A 27,882-nucleotide genomic window follows, 5' to 3' on the forward strand; every position below is an offset into this window, starting at 1 on the left:
AACTTTTCCGGCTTTAGGAAATTTTAGGGCTTTTAGGAGCTTTTAGGGTTTGTAGGAACTATTAGGGCCTTTAGTAACTTTTAGGGCTTTTAGGAACTTTAGCCATATTTAGGAACTTTTTGGGCTTTAGGAGCTTTTAGGGGTTTTAGGATCTTCTAGGGCTTTTAGGAGCTTTTAGGGGTTTTAGGTCTTTTAGGAACTTTGAGGGCTTTAGGAGCTTTTAGGATTTTTAGGAACTATTAGGGCTTTAAGAGCTTTTAGGGCTTTTAGGAACTTTTTAGGAACTTTTAGGGCTTTCAGTGTTTTGAGGCGCTTTGAGGAACTTTTTAGGGGTTTCAGGAACTATTAGGGTTTTCAGGAACTTTTAGGGCTTTGAGGAACTCCCCAGCTTGAGTAATAAACACTTATCAGGCCGAGTGAGTCCCACTGGCCTGAACCCGAGGGCATATGTCCCTTGCAAGGGACAACACAAGGATTTCCTCCCTCTCCCTGCTCAGCCAGTGTCTTTGAAGACAGCAGCACAGCCTGACGACTTACAGATAATCCCGATAACATCAACAAGTGCAGGCGTCCACCTAAAAATAACGCCTGATAACGTCAAGTGCAGACAAAAGGCTCTTTGTTCCATAAACAGGGGCAAAAACATCCCCTAAAATGTCCTTTCCTCACTGGGATGCGGGGTCGCACCTGATCCTCTCTTCCAGGAGGGCCTGATGCTGCAGGAGCCGCCACTGGGTTTAGCAGCATTATCCCTGGGAGGCAGATTTATGGCATTTCCCAAAGGAGCCGGTCGGGATGACCCACAGCAGGAGGCTTGGCTCGCCGCGATGCTCCCACAGCTCTGGCTGCTATCAGCGTGTGTTTCCAAGCTGGCCCCGCTCCCCATGGTGTGGGGATGGTTGGGCTTCAAAGGCAGCCACGTTAGCCACGGTCTGGCCACATGAGGCCGCGTGAGCCGCTTCCCATGGGAGCCTCGTCCCGTGGGAGCCTTTTCCCATGGGAGCCAGGGAAATCTGGGGTGTGGAGCTGGAAATCAAACCGAGCTGGGGGGCAATGTGAGCATGCAGGATGTCCCCCGCTCCGGAGGTCCCAGCACAGCCATGGCACCTCCAGTGCCGCAGCCGCCTTTTATGTCTATTGCCTTCCCTGCCAGAGCGGGAGGTTGTTTCCACCCTTCCCCCAGCAGAAAGAAGAGTCTTATTCAAGCCGTTGAAAATATCTGCAAGAGCAACTATTTACCCAAGGCACTTCCCGGAGCCCTCCCCGCCTGCCCTCCTCCCTCCGCTCCCGGCAGCCCTGGCTTTGTCCTGCCTGGCTGCTTTTCAGGGCACACAAAAGGGCTGGCACGGCTGGATGCCGGCACCACTTTGCAGCAGCTTTGTCCGCTCCTGCAGCGCCCATCGCTGCCACGATTCTTCCAGCCTCAGCTCCCACCACCGCTGCCATGGCGGGCTGCCCATCTCTGGCCTTGGGATGGGTGGTGGGAGCCGTGTGCCCTGGCCGGGGGGTCACATCCAGGCTCCGCAGCCCACCTCCTCCAGGGATGTGCCATGGTGGGCACAGGGACCCCTTCCCCAGCTCCCCCCCCGGTTCGGGGCCTGGGCTCCTTGCCCTGTTTCTCGCCTCTGTTGTTTCCTGCGGCGAGCAGGACAGGGTTCACGGGGACACTCCGTCCCGGCTGCTTTCCCATTAATTGTTATTTTTTAATCCCATTTGCAGCCAGGCGTGCAGCCACACAGCTCCGTCTCTCCGCTGGATGCCCGCCAGCCCTGAGTTGAAGGGCGGCAGGATGGAGCACCCCCGGCTCCCGGCTGGCCCCAGCCGTGGTCCCCCAGCCCAGCCCAGTCCCAAGCCCGGTCCTGGTCCTGGTTTTGATCCTCGTCCCGGTGCCGGTGCCGATGCCGGCCAGGCGGGGTGATGCAGCCCGGTGCCCCCAGGCAAAGCCGGGCTGAGCCGGGCCGGGATGGGCTGGGCCGGGCACAGCCGGGCAGGTGCCGTGACCGAGGGTCGGTGACTCCGCAGCCCCCGCAGCGACCCCGGAGGGTCTTGGAGGGGTCGGTGCGGCGCGACCCGGTCCCGGTCCCGCCCCGCTGACTCACGGCCTGCCCGGGGGGACGGGGCGGGGCTGGGGGGCGGGTCCGTTTGTCCCGCTGCACCGAGCCGAGCCCAGCCGGGCTGGGCTGCAAGGTGCCGAGCCGAGCCGTGCCGAGCGGTGCCGAGCCGGGCCGTGCCGTGCCGGGCCGGGCCGGGCCGAGCGGTGCCGAGCCCAGGCGAGGCGAGGCGAGCCGAGCGGTGCCGAGCTGAGCCGAGCACAGGTATCGGGGGCAGCGGGAGCGGCAGAGCCGGGCGGGGGGGAGGAAGGGCGGGAGGGTCCGGTGTTTGCTTTTGGGGTCCCAAAGGCCACGGTAAGGGGCGCTGCCGGGCTCGCCCTTACTGGGGATACTGGGAGGGGATGGTGCGGGGTCCTCGGTGCGGGCACAGACAGGAGGCGCCCACTGGGTGCGGGGGCGAGTGGGGTGGGCGTCTGTCAGCCCCTGGGGCCAGCCCAGCAGGACTGGGAGGGCACTGGGGCTCCGCGTGGCTGGGATTGGTACCACTGGGTAGCACCCTGGGGTGCCCAGTTGGCCGCTGGGGCAGGGAGCAGTCTGTGTGGATGGAGCTAAGGGGTGCTCCGTGGGGGCTTTGGGATGCACCCTGCTCCCAAAGGGATGGGGACATTTTGCCTCCCCACCCCTGAGCGGTGGGTGCGACGCCTCCACCAGGGGGGTGGTCCCTGCTCATGGCCAGGGCGCGAGTTGTCCGGTGAAGCCTCCAGCCCTGCTAAATGGGGCTCACCCTTGCCTGTCTCAGAGCCACGGAGCCCCCTGAGCCACCCGGGACCAGCTGCACCCAGCTGCTGTTGGCGGCACAGCTGGACCCCGCGAAGCCCCTGCCATCGGGCCAGGCCCTGGGGGGGAACCACCAGTGCGCCCCATTCCTCCTCCTCCTCCTCCTCCCTCCTGGCGAAGGGCGCAGCATCCCCGGGGGACCACCAGTGTCTCGACAGGGTGATCTCCCTCCCCTAAAATGCCTGGTGGGAGCATTCCTCCTGCAACATCTCAGCTTGCGGCTGCCGGTCCTGGCATGCCGCTGCGGTCCTGGCATGCCGCTGCGGGATGCGGGATGCTCTGGGTGCTCCCTGCCTGCAAGCTGCCTGGACTGCCCCTCCAGAGGGACCAGCAAAACCCAGCGAGGCCAGCTGGAGAATTGAAATGAAGTCTCCTGGAATAACCTCCTGGCAGCAAGTCCAAATGGCTGTTGAGGAGGGAAGGCAGCCAAAGCTGGTTTCACGGTCTGAGGGCTGCAGTAACCCCCACCCCCCCAAGCTCCACCGCCAGTGGGGAGCCAGGAGTGTTTCAGAGATGTGTGTGTGTGGGGCAAATCCTTTAAGCCTGGGTGCGCAGCTACAGTGGGTTTTGCTGTGCCCCTTGCTGGGTTTGGAGCTCCCATGTGAATTAAGCCGGGGACTAAAAAAGCTGCATACTTGGTTGCAGTCCATCTCTTAATCCCACAGCCTGGGGGCTGCTATTCACAGAGCAACAGGTTTGCAAGCAACTGCGTGCTGCTGGGACGGGGACCTCCAGGGCTGGCCGTCCCTGCACCTTGCGGTAGCAACTGTGGGTGTTGGAGGGACGCAGTGCTGCGGGGTTTGCAGGCAGCGGGCTGGGTGGCTCCTGGTGTGCCAGTGCCTGTGTGGTACCAGCTGGGCGGCAGCCTGTTGGCGCCTGTTTTTCATGAGGGCTCCGACCCACCAACTCCTTTCCCATCAGCTCACTGACAGCTGAGGATTGGCAGGGATCCGGGGAGGGGGCCCACGGCCTCTTACCTAGTTCCTCAGGTGCTGCCGACCTTGTCCCGACTGTGCTTGGCTTTTCTGCAACAAGAAAACCCTGCCGGGACCAGGTTCACCCTCGCCGGGCTCCAGGTTGGCTGCTTCCCATGCCAAATGCCTGGGAGCCTGATTTGGGGTGCTCCTGGGCTGCTCTGCACCGCCCTGTACGTTCCTTCCCCAGCTCCCACGGCATGGGCAGGCGATGGGGACCTTGCTCATGCAGAGGGGAACAAGACCTGGGAGGTGATGGGGTGTTTTGGGAGCCATTTAAAACCCAGGGGAGCAGTTTGGGTGGAGGGAAGGTACAATCTGACCCCCAGGAGGAGGCCAAGGCATTGCTCCTGAAAAAGGCTGAGCAGTGGAATCGCACTGTAAGCAGGGCTTTCTGCATCCCCCAAGGCTGGTGACGCCTGCACCACTTTATTCCCATTTCACAACAGCCCTCAATTTGCCGCAGGCATACCTGGTCCTTCACAGACCATTTGCAGCCCCTGCCGAAGCCACAGGCTTTGAATACCACCGAGCTGGGTGCCATGTTGCCCAGGTGCTGGAGGAAGTGCTGATTTAGTTTGCTGTGATATTTCTGTCTGTGGTGTTTTTCAGAAAATGAAACTTTTTTTGGATTTTGAATGTTAAGACCCAGCTTTAAGCAAACGCTTCATCTCGAGAGCCTCAGGCACCGGCGGTCCGCCTGTGCCAGCCTCCCCTCGGCTCTCCCCACGCCTTCTCAGGAAGGGATGGTTGCCAGCGGCTGGCAAAGGACGGATCTGGCAGGGAGCTGTGCCACTCCCATGGGAATCTTTATCAGGTCTGGTTTTGTCCTGTTGGCAAAACTCAGCTCACGGGTGCTGGGTGTTGTGTGCAACCCCACAGCCCGGTAAAAGCCGAACTGCCGTGCCCCATCCCATGGCACAGCCGGGCTGCCGGAGCGGTGCAGCTGCCGCTCAGCTCCTCGGGCATTAACAAATGTGCCGGGTCGGACCCTGCCGCCCACCGGTGACGGGAAAGGCTTGCATGCCAATGCCGTGAATAACGTGCATGCTGGCCCCTGCGTGCATGGGCCGCTGGCCAAAGACAAGGGCGCTTTGTGAAACACCCGGGTGACTGATGCTGGGGCATCCCCTTTGTGGGGGGGTCCCCGCTCCAGCCCCAGGGCACATCATCTGTGGTCCCTATGATGGGGGCTGGTTGTGCAAAGCTGTTCTGCATCTTGGGGAGCCCGTCATGTCTTGCCTCTCCGTGCCTCAGTTTCCCCATCCAGTTCCCAAGACCTTGCCTGTGTAACAGGCTGTGAGTGACAAGCTGTGGGCTCATTAGCATCTTGAGGAACAGAGCATCAGCATATTTTCCTAACAGACCTGGAAGGAAAACAGAGATAAAAGCCCCTGGATCTCCCCATTTCCGGTGTTTGTTTGAGGCGTCAGAGCATCTTCCCTTCTCCTCGGGGAAACACGTCACGTCCAAAAGTCACATGCCACGTCCAAAATCTTAAATACCTGCTGCCAGGTCACCCAGAGAGCACAGTAAGGTGGTAGTGAACACCAAGCTTTCTTCTTTTTCGTAGTTTTTTTAGGGTTTTTTTCCCCCATTTGCCTCCAGGTTTAGAGGTCGCAATATTATTCCTTGGCCTTTCTTTCAGAAATCAGTGTGTTCTTTTAATGGGAGGATATAATGCGATGCTCGGGGCTGAGCCTCCCTCTCTACCAGTGGCAAGGGAGCCTGGTCCAGTCTGCGTAGCCCCAGTGGTGTCCCTGCCACCTCTTTTTACATCATCTGACTGATTTTGGAGCCAAAACAGGAGTTTTTCTATGCATTATTGTTGTTGGAGGAGCTCACCCCCCAGGCTCTGGCTGGGGCAGCAGGTAAAGCCACCCTGACTTGGGGATGATAGAGTGGAGGTAGGGTTGGTGCCGAAATAGGTCTCTGCTTGGTCACTGTGATAGTGCAGGGCTTTTGGAAACGGTTGACACTGGGGAGATGGCCTGGTGGCAGTGGGGAGGTGAGGCATCACCCCAGGCGTGGCGATGCCGCGCATCCCCACTGCCACCCAGGGATGGGAAGATGATGGGGCAGGACCCAGCCCTGGCGTGGGCTCGGTGCATCCGGCTCCCTCCAGTGCTTCTTATCGCCAGCACAGATGAGAACTGCATTTCCCTGCTGCGAAACCGGTTTCGGGGATTTTCTCTCGCTATTGTTTGGCTCAGGAAACAGCAATCGGCATCAGGACGAGCAGGACCATATAGGGCTTGGAGGGGAAATACCAGCTCCCCCACCCACATCCCCAAAGGGATTTCTGGTCCCAGTTGAGGAACGGCTAAAAGGGGCTGATCCTGTCCTCTGACCACCCCAATAAAATCCCAACAGAGCCAGCACAGCAAAATGGGCTGAAGCCTCATTGGGATTCAGCATTTCCCATCCAGAGGGGATGCTTTCCTGGCACGCTGGCTCTGTGCCATCATGCCATGGTTGGCATTCACGTGCCGCTCTGGTGCTTCTAAGCGATCCAGGTGTTTCCCATCACCACCGGCATTTTGCCACCCTGGATTCGTGCTTTTCAGATACGCATGCGTCTATACGCACGTGCATGTACCTGCCAGCCCCGTCCACATCCAGCTACTGCTGCCTGTGCTGTACCCTCCCAGTCCACACTGGGAAGCCTCATTAGCACCACACTCAATTATACCCTTGGCAGCAGGTTAATTAACAACCCGAAGCCCCCATCTTCTAGTGATAAACTGCTGTAAGAAGCAGATAGGGAGGGACAGTGAGTGGGCTGTGCCCACAGTGACGTGCTGGCGCAGGATCTGCCCTGGCTCTGTGCTGGCTGGAGAAACCTCTGGGAGAAGTGCATGCTGGTGGGAGAAACCCGCTAACAGGGACGCTGAGGTTTCAAGCAAGCAATTTTCCCCCAACCTTCCCATCTGATAACTCTTGGGTGCCCGGGAGAGCTCACAAACCTTTGCAGATGATGCTGGTGGGTGCCCCGGCACCCACTTGCAGCAAATGAAACAGGAGTTGGCCACTCAGTGGGTTTCGAGAAGGATGCTTTGAGAGCAGCACAGGAGTGGGATGCGGCGGTGGCAAACTAGGCACCGGCTTGGCTTTGGGCATTAGCAAGTGTTTGGCTCTGCCAGCTGGTCCAGCAGCACCCACTGATGCTGTCCTGCCCTAGGGGGGCTCCCGCTGGTTGCTGGACCCTGGCAGGATGGGTCCCACCAGCCTCAACCCATTGCTGGGGTGACAGCAGGGCAAGGAGGAGGTGAAGCTCAGTGCATCCCAGCAGTGTCAGAGATGCAGTTTGTGGCATGGGCAAGGCAGAAGGCGCGATGGGAGCGGCTGCAGTGTGAAGACTGTGGCTGGGTGGAGTGCGTGGGTGCAGCAGCACCTGAGGGTGCTTGGCGCTGGCCTGGGTGCAGGTCACAGGAGCTCTGGCCACGTATAAAGACAAAGAAAAGGGTGGTGGAGCAGAGTGCGGGTTGAAGGGATGGGGAAAGGGGATGTAGAGGACGTTCCCTGGCTGGTCACAAGGGGTAGAAGGGGTTTTGGCAGCAGTGGTTGCTGCGTTGGCATCTCAGGGGTGAGCCTAGGAGAGCCCATTTCTGCCAGCTGAAATGACAGAGTGGTTTGCAACGTGCCCAGCTCATCGGCTAATCTGCAGAAGCTGAAAGCACCTGAGAAAATAATTTTAGGGCTGGCAAATCAGGAAATCAGCATTTCCTTCTGTTCCTATCGCTTGTGATAAGAAACCAAGGCTCAAACCAAAATACGAAGCAGGGAGATGAAGAGGGGACCCCTCCCGTGGTGAATCATTGGCAGTTGGTGCCTGTGCTGGGGTGGTGGGCCACTCTCTCCATGCTGAGAGCCTGGTGACCCGTCTGCCGGCCTCCCCCATCCTTCCAGCCCCATGGCTGGGGAGCTGGGTGAGACACCAGCCGGTGTCCTACCAGCACAGCCTTTGCTCTCCATCCCCTGACCCCATGGTATGGGTGATACCCAAATACTCATGTGGTCCCTTTCCTTTGTACCCTTCCAGGCTCTGCTTTCTCCTTGGAGGCCAAGCCAAAGCAGAGAGCCGCCTGGGATGAAGGTCCTCCTTCTGCTCCTTCTCTCCCCCTTTCAAGGTAGACTGCCCCAACCGCGTCCTGCCCCGGGACGGTGAGCCAGGTTTGGGCTGCTGGAAGTAATTGGCAACCCCCAAAAATTGGCTGGGGGAACACCAGGGGGCGTTTGCGGCTGTGGCTTCCACAGACTTGAAATGTCTTGTGGGCCGGTGTGCCTCTGGTGGGGTCTCTGGGGCAGGATGGGTTCTTTCCAGGGAAAGGAGATGTTCTCCATCCATCCTTTCTGGGGGTGGAGAGGTCCTCTGTTAGTGTCTGCTGATGTGGGTAGTGGTACCTGGGAGAGGGTGGCCCCGAGAGACAGGACGTCCTGCTGCACCAGGAGCCCTGGGGAATCGTCCCAGTGTGGCCGTGGGGACACTGGGGAGGTGGCCGACATCACGCAGCCCATGCAGGACAGAATCAGGATGACTGGGGCAAAGAGCCCGGCGTGCCACGCGTGAGGCCTGCCACGGGGGTGCAGTGTTTGCTGGGGGTGGCCAACCCTCCGGCTGAACCGGTGTCTCTGTGCACTTGTGCAACGCAGGGGTGGGAGCCAGCAGCCGTCGGGAAGAGGACTTCCGCTTCTGCGGTGACCGAAACCAGACCCAGAGCAGCTCCGTCATCTACGAACATGGCCCCGCCACCATCTCCATTGAGAACACGGCCCAGGCGCTGATCATAAAAAGGCCCTTTTTGCCAAACAGGAGAAACTCTTACTACAAGTACAGCTTGCCCCCTGCTTTGGGCAGGTACCGCTTCTGCGTCTACTGGTTCAAGGCCAACAGGACCCTGCGGCTGGTGTATGGGAAGCAGAGCTTCCTCCTGGGTGGAGACCAGTCCAGCAGCATCGCCCGGGGGAAGGAGAGTCAGAAGACTGAAAGAACCAACACCTCCATCTTCAATGTGTCCTACATCTCAAAGGGCGGGAAGAACACCTCCCTTGACAGTGCATCTGAATACTTCTTCCCCGGTAAAGGCAATTCAATGTTACTTTAATGAAATAAAGGGTTTGTTTCATCCCCAGCCCATTCTCTAGCCATCAGCAGAGCATTGGTGGTGTCCCAGTATGTGCTACGGTATGATGATGTGAAGACATAGCTGAAGGATGATGGAAGGGAACACAGGTTTGCTTGAAGGAGCCCAGAGGCAGCCTGTGGTACCCAGGCTCCCTAGAGATGAAGATGGAGATCTTCAAAAGTGTTTTGCCCCCTAAAATCCTGGGAAATAGTGTGCTTTGCAGAGGTGTCCAAGGGTCCTGTCTGCAATGCTAGGCACCTAGCTAGCCTCAGCCAGCCTGCTCCCAATGGCCGCAGCAGGAGCCGAGCTCTGGGCGGCAGGGGAAGCCCTCTGGGTTGGGGTCTCCGTCAGCTCCCCAGGCTTGGGGTCACCTTGAAGCCCTCTGCTTTCTGCTCCCACCAGGGCTGCGCCTGGTTGGTTTGGGGCACAGGGAAGCTGGCTCTGCCCATGCGTTTCATGGCATTTCCTTTTGTGTGCCCATCAGCCTCTCCAGAGAGGATGCCTGTCTGGGAGCAAGACGTGGAGGACCAGCTCACTGCTTTGGACAGCCTCATTGCCCAGCCCCTGGCACTGGCCACGGGAGCCATGGAGCAGCGGATGCTTCGGCGGTGAGTTCACAGCTCTGCCATTCCCGCTGCCACCGATGCGGTGCCCGCTGCATCCCGCTCACTGTGCCCCTTGCTTGACAGCAAACTTGGGGAGCTGGAGGAGACACTGGCCAGGGTGGAGCTCGAAGGGCAGAACCAGACCTTTGGAAAGGCCACCGTGCATGCGACTGTCCTGAGGGTCCAGCCCACTCAGGCTCCTCAGCACCTGGCCTTTGCTTCCCAAAGAGAGGTGGGTCCTGGGCAGCCTGCCCTGGTGGTCTTGGCCCACTGGCATCCTCTCCCAACTTCTCTCCTGATGAGTCTCTCCTTGCAGGAGGGTGGAGAGGTCCATGGGTTCACAGTGGACCTGCCAAGCAGCCTGTTCATGGTGGCGAAGAAGAGGGAGGAGGGGGTGGAGCACAGGGTGCTCCTCATGGACATCAACAGCCAGACCATGTTCCAGGTAACGCCCATGCGTGTCGCATGGTGGGGTGTCCCCGCTGTGCTGGGGGTGCTCGCTCGGAGAAGATGCTTCAAAGATGAGCTAGAAGCTTGATGGGGAAAGAGGCATGGGACCTCCTTCTTGGGGACTCTCACCCACCTCAGGCCTGGCAGTTCTCCCTTCCCACACTGCCACCGCCTCCTCTTCTTCTCCAACAGGATGAAAACAGCAGCCATGTCCTGGGTGACAAGGTGGTGGGCATCTCCCTGGTGGACATGGTGGTGGCCAACCTCTCCGACCCAGTGGTCCTCACTTTCTTCCATGACCAGCTGCCGGTAGGTGGAGAAACAGCCTCATTGAACCTGATCCCACCAGGAATGGAGGGGCAAGGAGGGCTCAAGCCCTGCCAGCTTAGAAAGTGGTCATAATCCAGCAGGTCCATGCCCTTGGCCTGCCTGTACGGGGTCTGCTATGTCTTCTGGGGCTGTGTCGTGACCATGGCTTCACTGTATGCACTGGTGGTGGCACTGCCTGTGCCTGTCCAGGAGATGCTGCTTTGCAGATATGTTACCTCCAGCACAATCTTCAGGGCTGGGGGACACTTTGAGTTAACAGTCCCTTGGCTCATTCATGGACCTGTCAGGTGCCTGCTCAAAGCTGAACCCCTTGTTTGAAAAAGGGGACCTGGGAGGAGGTATCTGCTCTGCAAGCTGCCAAGAGAATGATCTTTGACTGGAGCCCACTCCCATGATACGGGACGGTTTGTCTCCTGAGACTGTCTCACCTCCTGCCCCATGTTCTCCCCTATCAAAAGTGCTGGCCAGGCAACAAACCCACTGCTGCACCCTGATCAGGGCCCGTGGTTTTGTCATTGCAGAGGAATGTGACCCCGCTGTGCGTCTTCTGGCAGGAGGACACCACCGGTGAGTGCTCCTGCGCTTGGGTGTGAAGCCAGGCGCTGCCTTTGCTCCTTTTGCAGGGTACCACAGACCCACTGGTAAGGGTAAAAGTCGCTCTGCACCTCCCTTTCTTGCTCCAGCTCCATAAACCTTTCCTGCAGGCTTGATTTCAGGTTTTTCCCTCCGTAGCTAACCTAAGAGCTTTCTCCCTCCCTAGGGATAGGTCCTGATGCTGAGGGTGCTATCTGAGTGTGTGTACTTGGCATGGGACAAGCTGGGACCCCCACCTTTGTCCTCCCCCTTGCCATGGACACCTTGCCCTGAAGATCCACAAACCCCACGCAGATGTTCCTGCTGCTCACCAGCCGCTCTCTCTTTCTCTTGCGCAGCCAGCTCTGGGAGCTGGGACAGCTACGGTTGTACAACAGTGATGGGAGGCAGCCAGACAGACTGCAGATGCAACCACCTCACCTACTTTGCCGTGCTGATGGTGGGTAACACCTTCCCGCAGCTCTACATCATTCCCACCAGCTGTTCTTCCTCACCATCTCTCGTTCCTCCTTCTCCTCAGGTATCCTCCGCGGAGATTGCTTACATACACAGGGATTACCTGAGTGTCATAACCTACATTGGCTGCCTGATCTCAGCTTTGGCATCTATTTGCACCATCTTCTTCCTCTACTTCAGGTACAGTCTGACAGTTCACCCCACTACACCTGGGTAGGCACAAGCTCTCCAGATGCAGTTGGTGGCCTGGCTAGAAGCATGGTAAAGGAGACATTCTTGACGAAAACAGAGTTCTCTCTAGAAACCACCCCCTTGGCCAGGTATCCTGCAGGGCACTCAAAAACACTGGCTGTTTTCAATGATTTTGGAAATCAGCTTGGTGGTTGTTACGGATCTGGCAAGCAGAAGCCTGCAAAGATCTTTTCAAGGGCCCGGTGGAGAACACAAGTGTTTTCTCCTGAGTCATGTCACTGATCCTACGTGGATGATTCAGAGCTGAAATGATGTCGCTCCCTACGGTCCATGGCCTAGATCTGAAATGCAGGGTCAGCTGCAGGGACCTGAATTTGCACATGTAGCAGGGGGTCCCACCCGTGGGGTTAGGCTCTCAGCCCCTGACAGCACCAGAGCTCCTGGCTCTTCTGGCTGGGGCGAGTTGCCCCATGCAGAGCTATGGGGTATTGTGGGGCCCCAAGGATGCTGGTCAGGTGTGGTGGTGAGGTCTCCCCACCTTGATTCTCCAGAAGCAAGCAGCGAGACCAGATCACGAGCATGCACATCCACATGAACCTGCTGGGTGCCATCTTCCTCCTGGACGTCACCTTCCTCATCTCTGAGCATTTGGCTTCCAGCAGCAGTGAGGCGGTCTGCAGAGCTGGGGGGCTGTTCCTGCACTTCTCCCTCCTGAGCTGTCTTACCTGGATGGGCATCGAGGGCTACAACCTCTACCGGCTTGTGATTGAAGTCTTCAATGCCTACCATGACCACTTCCTCCTCAAGCTCTGCCTGGTGGGCTGGGGTGAGCATGGGGGAGGCAGAGATGCCCTGAGGGCATGGGCCACTGGGGGGGGGGGGCACCTGGGTGGGTCTTTCTCACCATATACAGTGCCTGGATGGGGATGGAGACGCAGCTGTGGGGAAGCAGATGTCTGAAAGCAGAGGGGTCTCTGTCAAAAGACTTGGTAGAGGAGACAGTGACTGAGAGCAGAAGCTGGTGCTAGAGCAAGGGTGGATCACTGTGGAAGTCACCCAGCAAGGGAGGCATGTGAGAGCCACTGCTTGGGGTCTTTAAATAGTAATGGGATCCTCTCTTTCTGAAAGAAACATCCAGGACAGCCCAGAGAGATGGGCTTGATGCAGGAAGCACCCACACATCTCTGCCGTGCTTTGGGCAGGAGGCTGTGGTAGGAAGATCTCATGATCTTTTGTGGCCTAAAATTCCACAGCCCTGGGAGACCCCCGGCTGGGGTCAGGGTAGCACAGCTCACTCCTGGGCCGGGGCTTATGCCAGGCGTCCTTGTTGTGTGAGCCATCCTCAGTTCCGTCTTGGGAGGGGGGACATTGGTTTGTACTCTATACGGGGAGAAAGGGGCAACAAGTCCTTCCAGAAGGTCCAAGGGCCAGGGACTAGGGCAGCTGCTTCACTCTGTTCTTGCCACCCAGGACTCCCCTTCTTCTGCGTGACGCTGATCTTTCTGGCTAGCTGGACGAACTACGGCCCCTTCTCCATTCCTGTCTATGAATCTGTTGGTGGCAAATCCACCAATGCAACCATGTAAGTCATGGGAAATGGGTTGCCTGCTCCCTGGTCTTAAAGTCAACTGGCTAAACCTTCACCGTGTCCTACAGGCTTTCCTTAGCCCAGCTGTGGCTTCTCCAGAGCTTTGGGCAGGGTGGGGTGGGGGACACACACCCCGCCCCCAGTGTAACTAAGCTGGGCGCTGGGTTTGCACCACACGTTCCTGCTTCCCCCGACCCCTCCAACTCATGTCCCCGTGGGATGACACAGCATAACCCCCTGCCCTTTCTCCTCCCTCCAGATGCTGGATCACAAGCCCCCTCATCCATAACGTCGTGAACCTGGGTTTCTTCAGCCTGGTGTTCCTCTTTAACTCGGTCATGCTGGGGGCCATGGTCCGGGAGATCCTCCGGCAGAACAAGAAAGGCCACAAGCTCAAGCACGTCCTAGCTCTCTTTGGGCTGAGCATCCTGCTGGGCATCCCCTGGGCACTGGTCTTCTTCTCCTTCACCTCCGGCGTCTTCCGCCTCGTCTCCCTTTACATCTTTACCATCATCAACTCCCTCCAAGGTGAGCTTGGGACACTGGGCTCCTCCGAAGAGCACCGGGGCTTTCATGGGGTATTGGTGGGGTGGTGACGGTGTACAAGAGGAGCTGTCCCTGACAGGCTGGTTGGCTCATTCTTGGCTGCTCTTGGTCCTTCAAGGGGGTTCACCCACCGTTCCTCCTTCCTCTCCCAGGTTTCCTCATCTTCCTCTGGTACTGGACCATGGTGCTGCAGGCGAGAAAGTCCCCTGACTCGCAGAGCAGCTCCGACAGCATCAAACTGCAGCCCAACAGCAGCTAGAGCCACCTTGGCTGAGCCCTGTGATGGCCGCACCACGCCGGGGCTCCCTCCACGGAGGATGGCTGTGGGAAGGACTGATGCCGTCTGCTTTGCTACCGCACCTGCCTCACAGGGCTGCTAGGAGCCCAGGGACCCACAGCGGGGCCAGCTGCCCCTTGCCTCTGCCGGCCCCCTCCCCAATTTTCCCACCCACCACATCCTGCTGGGCAGTGGCGCATCCCTTGGCTTGGCATCCTTGGGGCAGGAGGGAGGGATGCTTGCCCAGGCAGCGGGGGCTGCAGAATGTGGAAGGGGCAGGGACAGGGTCCCTGGTGCCTCTGGACATCCCCTTCCATGCCCTGAGGCCAGGGATGATGGGTGGGAAAGGCCCCATCTTCAGCCTTTGCTGCTGATCACTGAGAGGGTCCTTCCCCAGTGAAGACAGAATAACTGCCCCAGCGACACCCTCTAGCAGCTGAAATAATCTATTTTTGTTATTTTGTTGAATGTATATTTTTGGATGGTGTAGAAGTTTAATGAGCGCGCCTGCGCACCAGACTTGTGCCCATTAAAGATGTTCCTGCTTGGAGTGCGGCTCGTTGGGGTCTCTCTGCTGGGGTGTGTTGGTAGGCTCTTCCATGGGATCCATACCTTGGCCGGGGTTATCCCATCCCCAGGACAGGGCCCGATGGTTATCCCTGTAGGATCCTGCTGAGCTGGGACCAGTAACAGCGCTCCTGGCAGAGCACCAGCAGCCTGGTGCCGTAGGGGTCGGGGTGATGGAGGGGGATGCTGTGCCTCGGGAAGTTGCTGCAATCTCTGGGGACTGTCACTACCCAGCGAAGAGAGAGGTCAGCAGAGGATGGGAATCTGAAGAGGGAGACTTGGCAGGATGGGAATCGCCTCCCTTGGTGGCTGCAGGGCCACGCACAGCGTGGCTCTCCTGGCTGTGCCACTTGCGAGTGCAGCACCATGTCTCCCATCCCACCAGTTCACCTTCCAGATCATGATGCTGTGCTTGTGGCTCATCCCCCTCCACCTATCTCCCAGCTCCCAGGCGGGGCAGGGGGACCTTCGTGGGAAGGGGATGTTTTATCCCCGGTGGCTCACGGTGATGCCCAGTGGCGTGCCCAGTTTGGGAGAGGGATGCTCCAACACGTCACTGGGTTGGTGGGGGCCATCGATCAAGAATTTGGCAGGATGTGGGGGAGAAGGGGAAGGAAAAAAGCCCCGAGTCAGTCGGGGAGGAAGCAGCCAAGGGGGAAACGATGCTGCTCTGACGGTTATCGCTGTTGCTGTGAGCTGGGGCAGGAGGTCACTTGCCAACCCACAGGAAGGCACGAGGGGTTTGCAGAAGGGAAATGAGGACACGGCTGTTGCCTCAGGAGCAGTTGCAAGCCCTGTGGGAGCCTGAGGAGGAGCAGAGCCACCAGGATAAGGGGAGCAGAGCGTCGTGGGATGGCCAGGGGTGGCCAGGACACCCCACAAAGCAGCATGAACCTGCTCCTGGGCACCGTCCTGCTGCTCCTGGTGCTGTCCGGTGAGTGGTGGGTGAGGGGGACGGGGGCACCCCTGGCTTGGGGTGCACGTGGGCTTGGGGGTTATGTTTTCCCATGGGAGGCTGTTGACCCAAAGACCGTGGTGGGGTTTCACCCTGAAATGTGGCTGGGCCAGAAGGGAAGGTCCCCCCTGGGATGTGCGGAGGTGAGCGGAGTTGGGGGGGAGGGTTTGCTGCTGCAGGCTATTTTAAAACCCTGGACCAGCAGCCCAGAGTCTCTTCTGCCAGCCACCCTGGGGAGCTGGACGCGGTGACATGTCAACAGGCAGGCATGGGGGCTTTGCCTTCACCAGTCCTGATGTCTGTCCTGTTGCTTTTTGAAGTCCATGTAATGGTAGGGCTTCTCCTTTCGAACCTGGCAGCTGCCACATTCTCCTGCCTCCCCCTTCCCCTGTGGGCAGCGGGAGGACTGACCCTAGATTTTGGGGTTTTCCCCCTATTTCCCCAAGCGCTCTTCTTCCAGATGCTGCTGGGGGACAGGAGAGCTGTGCCGGTGAGTGGTCTCCCCCATCCCTGCCCTCGCTCCAGTGCCTGCCCGGTGCCATGGTGCCCAGCAGTCACCCCGCTCCCCTCCTCCCCAGCCCTGAGGCGGGGTGACAGTTACCACAGGTGCTGCAACACAGTGGAGCTGGAGGAGCAAGGCAATGGGACTCCCAGCCCCGACCTGCCCTGGCGCTGCCCAGAGCTGAGGCACTCCGGCAGCCCCGCTTGCGCCTGCCTGCGGGAGCGCTGGTTCAGGTAGCAGACGGGGGGGGACGTGGCGGGGTTCAGGGGCTCAGCCCCCCGCATCCCCCGGTCCCACAGCCCTCCTGCCCTGCAGGTTGCTGCAGTTTGAGTGGCCGGTGCTGCGCGGCAGGCTGGCTGGGCTGAAGGTGCTGCTTCTGAACATCAGCAGGACTGTCACCCATGATGTCCTCATCACTTTTTCCCCCAGGGAGGTGAGATGCACCCCTCTCCCTCGCTCAGAAGGCCCTGTGCCTTCAAGCATCACTTGGCCCCAGCCCTGGGGCTTGGCGTGCCATGGCGTGCTCTTCCTCCACCCTGCTCCAGCATTGCGTCATGGACCCACATCAACTTCAGCATCCCTTGGCAAGAAGTCACGTGAAACAGTGCTTGGGAGGGAAGAGCCCTCCCTGAGGAGCCGTCCCAGCAGCAGGCGGGTGGTCAGGGGGAGGGGAAGGAAGAGGAGGAACGTGTGGGACCTTGCGCTCCCTGCCCACCCCAAGGCTCTCCCACTCTCTGGATGTCCCAGGGGACCATGCCCCACGGAGCGATGGTGGTTTGGGGCTCTCCTGGGAGCTGGTCCCAATTCTACCCCTTTGCTGCTGGGTGCTGGGGATAAGGTTCTCCCCTTCTGCCCTCGGGGCTCCTGCCGATATTGCTGAGAAAACCCCTCCCGGACAGGGTTGAATTTGTGCCTGGAGAAAGGTTGGTGTGTCCTGAGCAGAGACGTGACGTTGCCAGCAAGCAACCCTCCACCCCTGTTCTCCACTGCAGGGCCCTAGGATGCTGAACATGACAGAGAAGGGGAAGGCAGGCAAAATCCAGCTCCCCAAGGAGATATTCCGGTCCCTGAGCAGCCAGAGAGCGCGTGTGGTGGTGACAGTCCTCAACGTCCGGCAGCTTGGCATGTTCGAGGTACAAGCTGGCATTGCTGGCATCCCTCTGGCCACCGGTACTTGCTACCTGTTGACTTGGCTCAGGCAGCATTGCCCCCATGCAGGAGATCAACCAGACAGGGCAGGTCCTGGATGACACTGTGGTGGGCATCACGGTGGGAGAGACGAGCATCTCTGGGCTGCAGGACCCCGTGCAGCTCACCTTCACCCATGGGCAGCTGCTCCATGTAAGTCAGCTGTGCACTCCCTCCATCTCTCCTCTGGTGCCCGTCACTGTGGTGGCGGCTGATGCTGCTCTCCCCCCTTGCAGGGTGTCACCCCGCAATGTGTCTTCTGGGATGCCAGCAAAGGTATGGTCCTCGGCGGGGCCGGGCACAGGGCTGGGCATGGATGCTGTGCCCGGCGCTCACGGCTGTCACTCTGTGCCTGTCTCAGGGCAGGCAGGAGGCTGGAGCAGCAGCGGATGTGTCACGCAGACCAGGGACAAGGGGACAGTCTGCTCCTGCGACCATCTCACCTTCTTCACCCTCCTCCTGGTGACAATCCCACTCCCCGCAGCTCCTGCCTGTACCCCATCTGCACTGCCTGCCCCAGCTTGGTGGCCCCTCGGCTGTCATGAGTAGCTGCACAGGGACAGTTATAGCTGCTCCCTTGCAAGCCCAGGCCCCAAAATCAAGGCCAGCCCCAGCTCAAGAGGGCAGCAGCAGCTCAGCAGAGCGGGTATGGGGTGGAAACAGCCCCCAGCTTAGTGCAGGCTCTGGAGCATTGAGGCTTGGGGTCCCATCTCCTGGCAGAGGCTCCCAGGAGGGTGCTCATGGTGCTCCACCATAGCCTTCACTCATCCTTCACCCCACCCCAGGGAGCATCTCCTCTGAGCCACCACTGCCCCGCTCCCCCTGAAGACATTCTGGGGGGACAGACCAATGGCTTGATGGCTTGTGTGGGGTCCCTGCAGCAGCCCACCGGGGTTATCAGCCCCATGGCTCTGGTAGTGGCAGTCGGGTTTTCTAGGTTGGTCCAGGGCCTGTCTAACGCAATGTGTGCGTGTTTGGCAGAACCCGGCTCTGAACAGGTCCATGGCACAAGCCTTGATGGTTGTTGCCACCGCTGGCTGCGGGGTAGCCATTGCTTTCTCCATCTTCATCATCGCCTTCTGCATCTTCTTAAGGTAGGATGTGCCAGCAGCTCCCTGGGGACTCATCAGGCTGGGAGAGATGTTGGGCAATTCCAGTGCTTCTGTGTGAACCTGCTGCAATATGGCACGGGGCCTCACTCAGCAGTGACCCCACCTTTTCTGCTCCCTCTGGGGACACTCAGGTGGAGATTCAGGTCTGAGAAGACACTCCGCATCAACCTGGGGCTGCACGTGAATCTCATGGGCAGCGTGCTCCTCCTCAACCTGGCCTTCCTGCTCAATAGTGGGCTCTCCGGTGGGACCCAACTGGGGACCTGCAAGGTCCTGGGGGGGCTCACCCACTACTGCCTGCTCTGCTGCTTCACCTGGATGGCACTGGAGGGCTGTCACTTCTACCTCCTCTTCGTCAAGGTCCTCGGCACCTACATCCATCACTACCTGGCGAAACTGTGCCTGATCGGCTGGGGTGAGCACCACCAGCCTGGGCGAGAGCCGGGAGGAGAAGGGGGCAGTGGGTTACAACCAGAGGGCAAACAGCGTGATGCAGTGATGGGCAGAGTGCGAGCAAGCCCCTGTCCTTTATGTTTTATACGGGCTCGGTGCACCAAATTCAGGGCAGCACCTGCAGGCACCCTCCATCCCACTGGGGAACAGCCTCCTGCTCATCGAGCAGGTGATGATGTCCTCGGGTGTCTTTGTTCCCCCATTAGCAGCCCTCCATGGCACCTTGCGGGGCACCAGAGCAGATGATCCTCCAGAGAGGTTAGGGGACACGTCAAGCCCCATCAGCCAGTGCTGTCCTTCCCTCTCCACATCATGTCCTAGCAGCAACCGTTGTGCCCCCAACACTTGTGCAACCTCAGCGGGTCCCTAAGCCCCATCTTCCTTGAGGTCAGCACATCCAGGGACAGGCAGAGACCCAGAAGCTGATCACCTCACTCACCGCTTGGCTTTCTGGCCTCCTCCATGTCTCTCTTGTTCTTCCAGGCTTCCCTGCTCTCGTGGTGGGGGTGGCAGGAGTCATCGGCAGCTACGGGGAGTACAGCATCCAGACCACGGAACACCAGGTCATAGCCCACCTGTGCGTGTGCCACCACCCGCAGGGCTTAAGTGGCCCTTTGGCACGGGGAGCGGTAACCTGGTCCTGCCAGGAGCACGGTGGTGGGGGGTTGCACCCATCCTGCTCAGCCTTATGCTGTGCTTCTGCTTCCCTAATTGTGATTACAACATGGCAGCTACAGCCATGGTAACCACTGCCACCACCACCTCTTGTGCCAAGCCTCCTCAGTCATGCCTGCAGGCCTCCAGGGCATGGGGGGACATCCAAGGTCGCCCTGGAGATTGCCCAGGCTCCCTCCCAGCTGAGCAACACGAGGGCAGCGGGTTCACGCTACTGTCCCCCCTGCTTCACCCTGGTCTCGGGAAAACCCCACCAGCACAAGGGTGTCCCTGCATCCCCAAACACGTCCCCCTGGGAGGCTCCCATGGGTGCTGCTGGGGCTAGCAGAGCCACTGGAGGCACCACAGTTGTCTCTTTTCAGGTGCTGGATCACTTCCAAACGTCTCCTGGTCCACTACATCACCAACTGTGGCTACTTCAGCCTCATCTTCCTCTTCAACATGGCTGTCTTTGGGGTGGTGACCCAGAAGAGCTGCTGCCTGCAGGGTACAGGGACGGTGCAGGGAGACCGTAATACCTGGAAGGTGGCCCTCATGGTGATGGGGCTCTTCTGCCTGCTGGGAGCCACCTGGGCCCTGGCGTTCTTCACCCACGGCACCTCCTCTGAGCCCGTGCTCTACCTCTTCACCATCCTCAACTCTCTCCAAGGTCAGGGCCAGCTCCGAGCTGGGCTCCCTGGGCTCGGGTGGGGAAGATGGAGGAGGGAGGATCCAGCTTGGCAGGGGGTTGACCAGGGGTCCCAAGGTACCAGCATATTCCCAGCACTGTCATGCACTTCCATTTGTCAGAGCATGTCAAGCAGGGGGTCTCAGCCACTGGCGTGGAGCTGGTCACGTCTCTAAATCATGTCCTCTCCACCGGGGGTGGTTTTCCTCCAAGGATGCCACTCCTTAGCAGAGGAAGAGGGACACTATCTGCCCAGGGCATGTCCCAGCCCAGTGACTCACGTGAAGCATGGGGAGACCCCCTCCTGCAGGAGCAGGAGCGAGCTGGGAGAATCCCCTGGAAGTAGCAGGGAAGTGCCGGCAGCATGCTTCCCATCATCTCCTCCTGCTGCTGCTGAGTGTCTGCCCTTGTTTCCCTGCAGGATTCTTCATTTTCATCTGGCTGGTCGTTCTCTACTACCCAAAGACAAAGGAGATTGCTGGCTCCCTCTCCCACATCATCAGACATGACAAAACCACCACAGTCTCCCAGGACTAGCTGCTGGCTACACCTCCCTCCCCGCCTGTGTGTGCCCCCGCTGAGGGCAAGTTTCGATCCCCAGCCCAGACTCAGGAAGTTCAGGTCTGGGAATCAGCAAAAATGGAGAAACCCATGAGCTTCTTTGCAATACATCCTCTCCAAACTGACTGGGGCCAAGCTCTTCAGGCAGGGATCTGCTGGACGTCCCTCCTGCAAAACACCCTCTGGGGCCAGCAGCGATTTCCGCGGGGACACTGTGCTTCAGCTGCAGCAGGGAAAACACTTGTCCTCTCCTTATCTGTGTTTTAATATTAAACTTCTGCCAGCTGTCTCAGCACTATGGATTTAGGCTTTGATGCTTACAATATTGTTTGTTATTTGCTTTATATTAGGGATGTATTGATGGGCAAAAATCTTGCTGGCAATTTGTCATGAATGAAAGGAGAAATCTGTCATGAATGAAGAAATCTGTATGGATAGGTGTATATACACACACACGTGTGCACACACAGAGCAGCCCTTTCTCTGCTAATGCTACATCTGTGTCACACAGAACCATGCAAGTCCAGCTTTGGTGGGCAGGTATCTAGTGTGGGTACCTCTGTCTCCCCACATGCCTGGGTGACTCTCTGGGGAGGAGGAAAAGAGGAGGAAGGAACCTCCCATCCCTAGCACATGTTTTGAGTCTAGGGAGCATGGGCCAGGAGGAGATGAGAAAGTCCTAGGGATGCTATAGGGAACAGCAACACTTTGATGTGACTCATCCTTCAAGCACCATTTGCATTCAACCATCACCTTCCCCAAAAAACCCTGTAAAGACACAGACAAGAGCCTCTCTGCTACTGGCACATTTATTTGGAAACAGAAGTTTTCTACACTGTTCGCCGCCTCGCACTGACAGCTGCAGCAGTCACAGTGAGCACACCAAGCGCACACAGCAGGATGAGGGCCCCGGGGAGCCATGGGTTGGGTCCTGAAGAAGAGGAGAAAGGTTGATTACACATCTGGGTCCCCTGACCCGGTGCTGAGCCCTGGCACAGCATCTTCTGACTGGGGGCAGATTCAGGGAAGGTCATCTCCTGTGAAGGGTAAGAGCCACCGGAGCTGGGGGTACTTTGGGGCCCTGAGGGCACTAACAGGACTCGGTCATGCCAATCTGCCTCACCTGCAGCCTCCACCCACACCTGCTGCCCAGGGGCTCCATTTAGCTCAGCAATCATGCCTGGTCTGAGCTATGCTGTAGGTGGGCTTGTCCCCAACCCCAGTCCTGGACTGCTGCTTGGATCTCCTGGATTGACCTTGGTGCTCGAAAGGAGCCTGCCTTCCTGGGTTGATGCAGAGGTCCAGCGTGAAAACCCAGCCTTCCCTGCTGCACCAACAGCCTTATGGCTTCTCGTCCCTTCCCGTCCAGCTCCCCTGGTCAGCCCTACCTGTGCCTGGTTTGGAGCCGCTCACACAGAGCTAACCTCTCTGTGCTGGTTTGGCTTCTGGAGCACAACATGCATGGCCATGACACCTGAAAGACTCCACACTTCTGTGCAGGGCAGCCCTCTTTAATAACTGAGCATTGCCTAGACAGTTGCAAGGGTCTGTGAGCTGTTCCTGCCCTCCCTGGAGTGACATACATACCCCCCAGGTCCTGTTGGTCAGTCCTGGAACGGTGGGTCTCTGCTCCCAAGGAAGGAGCAGCCAGCAGGTGGATAGGTCCGTAGGAGACAATCTTATTGTAGTCATCCACCAGCGCCCGTTTGCTCCTCCAGTCCCTGGGGCATTGCTGTCAACAAAGCCAAGGGAAGAGCGATGGGACCAGAGGGCAGGGGAGAAGCCTGCTCCAGGCGGCAAGAGCTGTCCTGCTGGTCTGTCCCTGGCAGAGGCACAAATAGGGCTGCAGCCTGGGAGCAGTCAAGACCCCAGAGCATGAGAGGATCTGGTTCCTCAAGGACCTTAGTCTGCTTCTCCCCAAGTCCTAGCATAAACCTCTCCTCCTGCAAATACCCAACAGACAGAGGGAAGAGGGAGACGAGCTCTCTGGTCAGTTCAAGCCCTCGTACCTTTAGTTCAAGGTGCTGGGGTGAGCTCCTGCTGCTGGGAGGTGTATGTTGTGCCGAGGCACCCAAAACCAGAGCAGAGCCCCTTCTCCAAACAGCAGGCCAAGGGAAGGGAGGTCCCCCTCTCTGGCCAGGGCGCAGTGCAGACCACCAGGAGAGCTCACCTTGACACATGGCTCTGGGCCATCAGGGAGACACAGCTGGACACGGCAGTGCAGGAACACCTCAGGGTAACCAACAAACTGAAACATCTGGAAGCTGAACTTGGCAGTAGTGCTCTCTCCAATGGCGTTCAGGTATGTCACTGTCTCGTCACGGGGACACCTAGGACACAATGGCTGAGTCAGCAGCTGGCAAATGAGGGGGAACATCTCAGCCTAGGACACCTGAGCACACAGGGACTGGATGCAGCCCTCAAGCTTTGCTGAACAGGACTTTTTCTGTCTCGGTGCTGGTGGGGATGCCCTTCCTTGGCACCCTGTGTTGTGCCCAGCTCAGGGAGGAGCTGCCACCAGCACAGGAGCTGGCTCATGTCTTGCTCTGTGGGGCCACAGCTGCTCTGCAGGGGTGGACTGAGCCTGGCTGTGGCTCCCACTTCCTGGATATCCACATTACTGGCTTTAGCTTGGCTGCAGCCACCTCTAACACAAGCTCTCAGCAGAAACATCTCTGCACATCCCAGCAAGGTCTCTCCCCTCCTTGCCCTTTGCCTCCACACCTGGTCAGGAGCAATGCTAGAGGGAAGGCAGTACTATTGGCAGCAGAGCAGGGTCAGGAGAGGGGGGTCAGTTCAGAGTGGTTATGGGGGCTCATCTATGGGGCTGTTCCACCTATTCAGTGATGCTGTCCACCATAGGTTCCACCTGTGAGCAATGATGGTGTCATTGCTTGTTGCTCCCTCACAGCAACCTGTCCTTAGCACCCAGGAAAGAGATGTGACTGCGTTCATGGTGCAAGGAGACCAGATGTGCTAGGTGCACTCCACTCACCCCTTCTCAATGAGCTCGTGCCGCACATCCTGGTAGGGATCTGCACTTGGTGTGGCCCAGCAATCCTCAACACTCAGCAGGAAGTACTTGAGCTGGTGCTGTCCTTCTATCTTCAGCAGCACATAGAGTGTGTCTGTGACGGGGATGGCTGCAGTCGGCAGCTGATAGGGCTGGAGGTAGGAGGGGGTCTTGTACAGTCTCATGCTGACATTGAAGTGTCCTTCTCTGACCACGAACTGCACCAGCCTAAGAGGAGAGGAGGAGAGCTCATGAGCAGAACGAGAAGGCAGGAAGGATTCAGTGCAAGTCAGGTCACTGGCGCAGGTGCACAGATACTGGATGTGCCTCTGCTCCCAGGTGGAGCCTTGTGAGAGCTGGGCCCCGAGCTGCCTCCTGGCTGGTACATCTGCACTGTATGTGGACAGAAGCAAGGAGCTCCAGGGCTTCCCACTGACTGGCTGGCCATTGAGGACTATGAGAAAGACAACCCAGGGGGTCCTAACCTCCACCTCCACAGGGGTCTGGTGGGGGCATCTTCCAGTTCCCACCCTTTATTTTTTGGATAGTTGGTTTTAAGCAGTGAGGATAGGGGAAAAGATTGTGTATGCTCCTCTGGCTCTGTCCCAGGCCAAAACCTCGTGTTGAAAACCATGTTGGGAAGAGAAAGGGAGGCACCCTGATATGGCATTGCTGTCAGAGCTCTCTAGTAGCTCCCCAGCGCCTTTGCAGATCATCTCACTGAAGGCATCTATTTTTCTGCAAGCTCAAAGATACCATGTCAGCAGCAAGGTGAAGCGGGACTACTCACTTGTTAACAGCAGTGAGAGCGAAGGGCAGTTTCACCACATGCTCGTAGGCATAGACGCAGGAGAAATGCACCTCCAGCTGAAAACTCCGGGAGATCACACCCCCGTGCACTTCCTGCTCTGACTCAATGACGTTGGAGTATGACACATGGGAGCTGTTTTGCTGGAATGACATAGATATCAAGTCTCCAGACCATGTCTAAGTCCATACACAGAGCTCCAAGCTCTGGTTCAGATGGTGCAACTCAGCTACAGCTGCTCCAGGCCTCCTGGATATCTGCAGGGGCTTTTGCTCAAGCCCTGTGTCCAGGGGCTACTGGCAATCATCACTGGAGGAGGCAGGAGTCAGCATAGTGACCACAGGTGAGGGCCCTCCTGTGTAATGCAGAGCTGGAGCACTGGTTCCTCTGCACCCTCCCTGACCCATGAATCAAGTGAGGGATCAAGGGGCTATAGCCAGGGCTGCAGAGCTCAGAGGATACTGGCAGAAAGTTGAGGGCTGTTATCAGCTAGCAAAGAGCACACAGAGACTTCCATGCTCTGCTGAATAAGACAAGATGTGCTGCCAGCAGGGGTTTGGTGGAGGCAGAAGAGCTTTCTGACAGGTCCCAGGGAAGAACCCAGGAACAACCTGCCGCCTCAGCCCCCAGCCTTCCAAGGGGAACGAGAACTTTACAGCACCCAGATAAAAAGGAAAAGCCTCTGGGGCTTTCCCTTGCTGTCCCCACTCAGCATGTCTGCTCCTCTCATGGCTTCAGAGCTATGCGCAGAGGCTCTCCTGGATCCTCACCTGAATTATTGATCCACAGGCAGTGTGGTTTTCACCTGTGAGAGTGGCTGCAAAAAACCGCTCACCCACTTCTTCCCTTTCTGAGACCTTGCATGCCTGGTTCTTCAAGTGGACAAGCTCCTGAGGGATTTTCAAGAGTTCAAACACCTCCTTCCTCACCATCATCTTCATGTGCTCTTCCTCGCAGGCCAGCTTGAGTACCACATCTGGGGGAAAAAGCCATCTGCAATAGCAATAAGGAAGAAGCCTGAAGGAGCCCTAGGTCAGCTACAGGATGGCACGGTCCCACTGAGCTCAACAGACCCTTGTTGGAGGCTGCTGGTAGGGCTCTTCAGAGACACTGGGCAAAAGACAAACCTTGGGAACAAGCAGAAGTTAGCGTGGGTCTGTCATTTTTTACTGGTTGCCTAAGACCTGCACAAGCCCATGGCCGCCACTACTCTGAACTGACACAGTCCTTAGGCTCAAGACATCAAAGGCAGATGTTGTGGGTCTGGCCCCTTTTGAGGGCTGTCTACAGAATCACTGCAGTCTGCCAAGGGCACCAGACAGGGACAGTAATCCTCTCTTTCAGATGAAGAAGACACAGTTTTTGGCCAGTCTCTTGAAGGAGCCTTCACTGTAGCTGTGCTGGAGTGCGTGTGGTTGTGCCAAGACTGCGAGGCAACTGTGCTCTGCAGCATGCCCTGCTGCCCTGACACAGCTCCACCACATCATGGCTTCTTGACAGCCGAGGTTTCCTTCTTAAGGGAATTAAGACATATGAGGAGGAAGGAAATGGCCTGGACTGGGTCTTGTACCAACGTGTAGTGAGGATGTGGTGGTGGGGAATGTACCTGAACCAGGAGCTGGGACATGCTCCTAGAGCCTGTGGTGGAGAGCAGTGGTAAGTAACATCAGTGCACCGTGCCCACCGCCCTTCCCTTTGGTGCCCGTGGACAGACTGGGCTGACCAGCATCCCCAGCTCTACCTTGGCAGAACATCCCTGTGAAGCCTGGTTTGCAGCTGCAAACTGGTCTGTCCTCCATCACCTGGCAGGCCCCCTGGTGCTGGCACGGATTTGGCAGGCAAGCGTCCAGGCTCCTCTTGAGATGGAGGGCAACCCCTTGCCTCGGGCCACGAGGGCTCGCCAGCTCACCTGCACCAAAGGAAAGGTGAATAAGCTGAAACACAGCAAGAATATCTCCCCTACAAGAGATGCAAGAGTGAACTTGCCCCATGGTTTGAAGCCCTGCACAGCTCTCAAGGACTGGGATCTTGCCTAAAGCCAGAGCAGGCACATCTAAGGAAGACCCTGCCATCTCTGCTTGCCTGGGAGGATGTCACTGAGAGCCTGGGAGACCTCCTCAGCATGGCCGTAATCTGGATCAGAGATATAGAGCCTGCCACCAGCTAGCAAGGAGAGTGGTGGCATGTCACAGCACCTCGGCCCTCTCCACGGTTTATATGCCGTACATGGCTGGGACAAAGAGCCTGTGGTTTCTGCCTATTTGGCCAGCTCTTGCACCCCAGTTCCTCCCCCCACCCCCAAGCCCTGCTCTGTGGTGCTCCCTTAGCAGCATTCAGCAGTGCCCTGAATGAGGAACCTGGACACAGATCAGGTGAGGGTTTGACCTCTCCTTTCCATACTACCTGTCTGTAACCCAGCACGGACAGTGTACAGGGACACTCACTCTTGTTGCCTTTGCAGCCAGCCAGGCAGAGGGCAGAGACCAGCAGCAAACATCTCACAGTCCTTTCCTGTAAAAACAAGCAGGCTCTGGGTAACTCAGGTTTTTAGCACGCTCGCTGGAGATGTTTGCAGTCATTCAGAAAGATCCAACCCTCAAGCATGGGTGAGATAATTTCTATACTGTTTTTCCTCCAAAAACTCTAGGTTCAACGGCACAAAGTCATTTCCTATCCCAAAGGGCCAGATCGGCCACGCCTCCCCCCTGCAGGCTAACACAAGGGTCAAATTTAGGTAGCTATTCCAGAAAAAGGGGGTGGGAGAAACCAGACCTTGGACCTGCAGGGATGTGCTGACAGTGATAAAGCCACATTTCAGTAAGAACAGGCACTTTGAGTAAAAACTGCACCGCAGAAACATCAGTCCAGGCTCCCTGAAGAGGAAAGGAGTTTCTCTCTTCCATCTTCCCACTCTTTTGAAGAGTTAGGATTTGAAAAAGGATCCTTGCTTTTCCAGTAACCCATATCCATAACAAGGAGACAACAGGAAAAAAACCAACCCAAAGCCTTCAACACAACTAAAATTAATGCCACAAAGCCACAGATTGAGTCGATCTCCCCTGTTGGTACAGATAATGGATTTCTGCCACCCCTCTGCCCTGCAGGTGCACTGACAGCGGGGCAAAGCCAATGCCAAAAGCCCCGCTCTGATCTGGCAGCACGTCGTGTACCCCCTCCACCCAACCCCGAGCAGCTGCAACCACCAGACCTCTGGACAAGGAGGGTTTATTCCCTGCTCTGCTCCTCATTCGCTGCAGCAGTCCTGAGAGATCCCACCAGCATTAAGATCTCACCTTGTTCTCATCCCACTTACCATCTCCAGGCCACTCTATGCTCCTCCACCCACCGTTGCCCT

At 57.9% G+C, this 27,882-nt stretch overlaps 3 protein-coding genes across 6 annotated transcripts; 2 read left to right on the forward strand and 1 right to left on the reverse strand.

Annotated features, from left to right (window-relative positions):
* Nucleotides 1-2,138: 2,138 nt before the first annotated feature.
* ADGRG1 (adhesion G protein-coupled receptor G1) lies at nt 2,139-14,576 on the forward strand. The gene is made up of 14 exons (XM_049806533.1): nt 2,139-2,315; nt 7,905-7,992; nt 8,516-8,941; nt 9,473-9,596; nt 9,678-9,825; nt 9,910-10,038; nt 10,236-10,352; nt 10,895-10,940; nt 11,306-11,406; nt 11,488-11,603; nt 12,167-12,441; nt 13,086-13,197; nt 13,463-13,731; nt 13,902-14,576. Exons 2-14 carry the CDS (start codon nt 7,953-7,955, stop codon nt 14,006-14,008), a joined length of 2,010 nt encoding a protein of 669 aa, XP_049662490.1. The 5' UTR covers nt 2,139-2,315; nt 7,905-7,952; the 3' UTR covers nt 14,009-14,576.
* Nucleotides 14,577-15,333: 757 nt separating this feature from the next.
* On the forward strand, nt 15,334-21,076 carry LOC126041191 (adhesion G protein-coupled receptor G3-like). Of its 4 annotated transcripts, XM_049806555.1 has the most exons (13): nt 15,334-15,527; nt 16,009-16,038; nt 16,127-16,283; nt 16,366-16,483; nt 17,043-17,183; nt 17,269-17,391; nt 17,475-17,514; nt 17,600-17,700; nt 18,220-18,332; nt 18,482-18,765; nt 19,287-19,380; nt 19,841-20,127; nt 20,567-21,075. In XM_049806555.1, exons 1-13 carry the CDS (start codon nt 15,446-15,448, stop codon nt 20,680-20,682), a joined length of 1,686 nt encoding a protein of 561 aa, XP_049662512.1. In that variant the 5' UTR covers nt 15,334-15,445; the 3' UTR covers nt 20,683-21,075. The 4 variants fall into 4 exon arrangements, with proteins under 4 accessions (XP_049662512.1, XP_049662511.1, XP_049662510.1 ...); XM_049806554.1 differs by having other exon boundaries at nt 15,426-15,527; nt 16,009-16,283; nt 20,567-21,076; XM_049806552.1 differs by lacking the exon at nt 15,334-15,527 and having other exon boundaries at nt 15,550-16,283; nt 20,567-21,076.
* A 460-nt stretch (nt 21,077-21,536) lies between these two features.
* Nucleotides 21,537-27,870, reverse strand: LOC126040955 (uromodulin-like). Its single transcript, XM_049806067.1, has 9 exons — nt 27,841-27,870; nt 26,972-27,038; nt 26,269-26,436; nt 25,298-25,503; nt 24,510-24,670; nt 23,702-23,947; nt 22,877-23,036; nt 22,294-22,438; nt 21,537-21,637 (listed from the first exon to the last, which is right to left on the reverse strand). The coding sequence occupies exons 1-9, from the start codon at nt 27,841-27,843 to the stop codon at nt 21,537-21,539; spliced, it is 1,257 nt and encodes a 418-aa protein (XP_049662024.1). The 5' UTR covers nt 27,844-27,870.
* Nucleotides 27,871-27,882: the final 12 nt, after the last annotated feature.

Source organism: Accipiter gentilis, chromosome 7 (assembly GCF_929443795.1).
Source record: "Accipiter gentilis chromosome 7, bAccGen1.1, whole genome shotgun sequence".
Classification (NCBI taxonomy): domain Eukaryota; kingdom Metazoa; phylum Chordata; class Aves; order Accipitriformes; family Accipitridae; genus Astur; species Astur gentilis.